The sequence below is a fragment of the Macadamia integrifolia genome, chromosome 12 (genome assembly GCF_013358625.1).
Source record: "Macadamia integrifolia cultivar HAES 741 chromosome 12, SCU_Mint_v3, whole genome shotgun sequence".
In the NCBI taxonomy this organism is placed as follows: domain Eukaryota; kingdom Viridiplantae; phylum Streptophyta; class Magnoliopsida; order Proteales; family Proteaceae; genus Macadamia; species Macadamia integrifolia.
Window position 1 is genome coordinate 27,323,075 of NC_056568.1, and position 4,989 is coordinate 27,328,063.

Here is a 4,989-nt window from a genome sequence, read left to right on the forward strand (position 1 = left end):
TGATGCATCATACATGATCGTGCACAAAACCTTTTGCCTAAATAAAATAAAGCATAGAATACTTCCGTAGCACCAACATAGGTATCCATGGAAGAGCACATAAAAGCATCAATAGTGACGAGATTTTCATTTTTATGTGGGGCCAGACAATCATTCTATCCACCCATATATTTTGGGGGCAATAAGTAAATACAATAAAATAAAGTAATAAGAAAACAAAAAATGTAAATTGACCGAAACGCCATTTACATCAAAAACCTATCTTATAAAAAAAAAAAAAAAAAAAAAAAACCCTAAAAAAATCCCACTCTATCTGCCACGTGCAAAACAAGCTTAAACTTTGAACCAGGTTCTTCCCCCCTGCAGTAACCACCCCAAACTACAACGACGCACGTTGAAATAGCTCTCTCCCACCATAACTTCCTTCTTAATTTAAAGAAGAGAGTGGGTGAAGCCATAATCACTACCATCAATAGGAGAAGCCATAGAAAATGAAGAAGGAAACAGTAGTGATAGTAGCAGGTGCTGGCCCATCTGGAATCTCCACTTCTGCATGTTTAAACCTTCAATCCATCCCTCACATAGTCCTTGAAAGAGAAGACATTTACTGTCCCTTATGGACTAAGAAGTCCTATGATTGTGTCCACCTTCACGTAGCCAAGAAATTCTGCAACCTCCCACACCTCCCATTCCCTGACTCTTACCCAACTTATATACCCAGAAACCTATTTCTCCAGTACTTAAACCACTATGTAACCCAGTTCAAGGTGAACCCGGTTTACAACCGGTCCATCGAATCGGCGGCTTATGATAAGGCTGCCGGAAAATGGCTCATCCAGGTTAGGAACATAAAGATGGATGAGGTAGAGGAGTATAGTTCAAGATTTCTAGTGGTGGCTACCGGCGAGAACACCGACCCGTTTATACCGGAGATGGAAGGGATAGAGAGCTTCAAAGGGGAGGTCTTGCACTCTACAGAGTACAAGACTGGGGCACCCTTTGGCAACAAGAGTGTCTTGGTTGTTGGATGTGGTAATTCTGGGATGGAGATTGCTTATGATCTATCAAACTTTGGAGCTAAGACCTCTGTTATTGTTCGAAGCCCGGTAATTATTATCACCTTCAAATCATAGTTCTAAATCTTGAAAATTTCAACTAGTTTTTAGTCTTTTGAGTTTTGACAAGTCCATGACATGTCGAATTTTGTCTCAAACATACTTGGTTTTGACCAGATTTTGATCCATATTTGGGTTTCAAGCTGGGTCAAAACCTACCTCGAGATCGAAATTCTTATTTTGGATAATACTAATTTGGTTGATTTGTTTGGTACTTGCAGTTTCATGTTATAACTAAGTGGATTGGGTACCTAGGGTGTACGTTGCTGGTCAAGTACCATCTACCCTTTGTGATGGTGGATAAGATTATGGTGTTGCTTAGCAAGTTGTGGTATGGAGATATGAGGAAGTATGGGATAAGGAGGCCCCAAGAAGGTCCTCTGGCCATGTCATATAAGTATGGGAAGTATCCAATACTTGATGTTGGCACCATTCGGAAGATTAAGTCCGGCCAGATTCAGGTACTTACACTTCCATGCAGTTGTTATTATTGTTTTACTACTTTATCCAAAAGAATAAAAAATATATATTATATTTAACACGTGGGGAATCAATCCTATAACTTTTTTTGTGACAGTAGTAGTATACCTACCGACAAAAGGAAACCACCAATATATTATATTTGACATGTGGTTTTTTTTTTTCGGATCAAGTTCTTGTATGATTTGATCCACACACAAGGATAATTTTTCTATGGACTTGGGGAAATATTTTTCATGTAACTTGCAAGGAAATTTTGAGTCATGGGTATAGGATCCTTTATATGTATAAGACCTATGGCTCATGCAATTTGGGATTCTCATTTTAGTCACTTGTGGAAGTCTTTACTCGAGGGGGTGTTCTTGGCCCAGTGAATATCGTTTATTCTGGTGTTTATCCAGTGTTGGTGTATAATCGGCTTACACTCTAATGAAGATCTTTATACTGGAGCTCTTTTGTATCATTTCTTTCTCCCATATCTGTAGTAGGAGGTTGGTGATGAGGAGCGTATGAGAATGGTTCTTGTACTAGAACCTGATCCGCACTCTTTAGTACAAGAGTTATTAAGCTAGGCAAGACCCACAAAGGGGTCTATTGGGCCACAGTTATTATAATGCTACAGCTGTTAGTTACTAATATTTTCAAGAAGGTGAAGGATAGATGAATCGAATGCCCATCGACCATCCATGAACTACTTATGCTAGAATTACCTGAAAACACCTAGTAACCTACCAATGAGCTACTAGCTACACATGTGACCTTAATACCTAATGAGCTACTAGCTACACATGTGACCTTAATACCAACTGACAAAGGATACCACTAATAATACTTCTTTTTATTTTCAAATCCCATCATCTCCATTTTTTGAGGGGTCTAATTTCTTAAGGGAAATATCTTCAATCATAGGATTTAGAACCCACTATCAATTGGTCTGGGGAAGAATTTTTGACCTCATATAATAGGGTGGGAGTTGGGAGCAAGGTTTTAAAACTTGAGATCAGTCAATCAAGACCGATCTCAGAGATTGAGCGGCCAATTTGTATTCCATTTCTAGGGTTAAGGTAGAATCTGGTCGATTTCAATCAATTCTTGACCTATTCGTCCGAGATCAATACATATCACAATTATGCTTCTTAAAATACTAAGATGTGGAGTTACTGATGGACCCAAAGTCCAATTATAGCATCACATTACCTTGTTGAAGAGATTGTTAAAAGGGAAATGTAATCTTTTCTTAATGGAGAGGAGGAAACCAAATGGTGGTAGTTTTAGTTTTTTTTTCTCAAGGATCGTGTTTTATGTAAATTCTATCATTATGTCAAACTTTAGCTCCTTTCCAGGAGAACACTCAACTAGCAAAGTTCAATAACTCAAAATTAAAAAGTCATGAGTTCAACTCTCCTTGGGCCAAACTATCAAAAAAACCCGCTCCTTCATACAAAGCATAGACTTCATTCTATGGGAGGCTTATAAATGGTGATACAAAAATTTGTCCTATAAACTAATCTTTTATTTTTTTTTTTTAGGGTGGGGTGTGGAATGTTGGTCAAGATGAGTCTCAGCTGTTTCACGTTTATATTTTTTTCTGTTTTAGAAAAATGTCTGTCTTTTGGAAGAGCTTGACCCTGATGATCAATAGATCAGAAAAAGTATATGGGGTAGGTCCAACCATTGAAAAAAAAATCTAACCTTTCAATGTGTTGCATATTAGTAGAGTTCTAATCCTTTTCAATTAGAAGAAATTTTCTTATTGACACCCCTTAAGATGTGAAACAATTTTAAAAGTGAAAAAGCACAAACTGAATTATTTATTTATACATTTTATTTTAGGGTCTTACTTGGTAAAACCATGTTCAGTTACACCGAGCTTGGCACCATGACACTTTGCCCATTGTTGGTTCGAAACTCATATAAAAGGAGTTATGGGTGATGACAAAGTTATCCTCATTAATATACTGTCTTATCTAGGACGGTTTTTGTCTCTCGTGTATCACATAGTTTACGACACCCTTAAAAGTTAAATACATGAAGATTTGCCCATTTTTCTAATCTAAAGCTTTAGAATAGACGTTTTGTAAATTTGGAAAAAATCTGTTTATTAATTATTTGAAGATGAACAAATTAGAATTACGGATGTTAGTTGCACTGTGCAACTATCTTGTGAAGATTATGACACTTTTGCTCCATAATTGAAGGAAATTCACAAGAAGACATATAAATCTCACTGAATATTTATAAATTTTTTGTATATTATCATATGAAAAAAAAAAACTCTTTTCTCGTTTGAAGTTTCAATTCAACAATAGGGCCAAAATTTTGTCATCACCAGAAAAAAACACCAAATCTTGTTTGAAGTTTCAATTCAACAATTTATATCAATTAAAATTAGATTAAAAAAATGACTTTTTTGTTTGTTGAATTTAACATATATGGAGCGAAAGATTATAATTTTCTTATTCATTCCCTACATCATTGTTTTTGCTATTATTGTTGTTATAATATTCTTAATTCAATTGATGATTTTGCAGGTTTTACCCAGAATATCAAGCATAAAAGGTGACGAAGTGATCTTCACAGATGGCAAATCTTATCAGTTTGATGTAATTTTGTTTGCCACGGGATTTTATAGAATAACAAAAAAATGGCTAAAGGTAACAAAAATATAACATATCAAAAAGTATTCTCCTTATGTTTCTTTAGATTTGCCTTTTATATTTATATATATATATATATATATATATTCTTAACACACCTTAACCAAAAACAAAAAGAGGTGGTTACTTTTGTTCCTTTCAAAAACGATAATAACAATATTTGTGTTTGTTAAGGATGATGATGAGCTTCTCAATGAAGATGGGATTTCGAAACAAAGTTATCCAAACCATTGGAAGGGAAAGAATGGCTTGTATTGTGTAGGGTTGGCAAGAAAAGGTTTGTTTGGAGCTGCAATAGATGCCCAAAACATAGCTAATGATATCAAGAAAGTTTTGTGAAAACGAACAATTGTGCAATGAAACTTTATTCAATAATTTATTCAAATGTTGCTAAACGTGGTAAACCTACTTTTGAAGTAAATATTAAGTATAATAGAGAGAGAGAGAGAGAGAGAGAGAGAATCTGTAATAAATTTGTATATTCTGCTATGGTTAGACTTGTGTATGTTAAATCAATTACCATCCGATGTTAAGTCAAGTTACCTAATTATTGAAGGATAGGATTCCTTTCCATAAGAGCCCAAGGATCAAAGAGTGATCCCACAAATATGGTGACCTTGGGACATGTACGTGCAGCCATGGGATCACTCTCTGGTCCCTGGGCTATTTGGAGAGGCATCGGATCTATTATATAAGGGCAGTGCAACTTTTTGGGTGAAGATTAAAAGGTGCAAGTT

General features: G+C 35.5%; 1 protein-coding gene across 1 annotated transcript; it reads left to right on the plus strand.

The window, feature by feature from the left end:
* The first annotated feature begins 491 nt into the window (after window positions 1–491).
* On the plus strand, window positions 492–4,591 carry LOC122057284 (probable indole-3-pyruvate monooxygenase YUCCA10). Its single transcript, XM_042619338.1, has 4 exons — window positions 492–1,106; window positions 1,337–1,576; window positions 4,127–4,249; window positions 4,427–4,591. Exons 1-4 carry the CDS (start codon window positions 492–494, stop codon window positions 4,589–4,591), a joined length of 1,143 nt encoding a protein of 380 aa, XP_042475272.1.
* Window positions 4,592–4,989: the final 398 nt, after the last annotated feature.

What these genes read in the sequence shown, in the direction of transcription:
- LOC122057284 (XM_042619338.1), top strand. Translation starts at nt 492, where the DNA reads ATGAAGAAGGAAACAGTAGTGATAGTAGCAGGTGCTGGCCCATCTGGA. An exon ending in TTAAGTCCGGCCAGATTCAG is followed by an intron (nt 1,577 to 4,126) that starts GTACTTACACTT and finishes ATGATTTTGCAG; the next exon opens with GTTTTACCCAGAATATCAAG. An exon ending in TAACAAAAAAATGGCTAAAG is followed by an intron (nt 4,250 to 4,426) that starts GTAACAAAAATA and finishes GTGTTTGTTAAG; the next exon opens with GATGATGATGAGCTTCTCAA.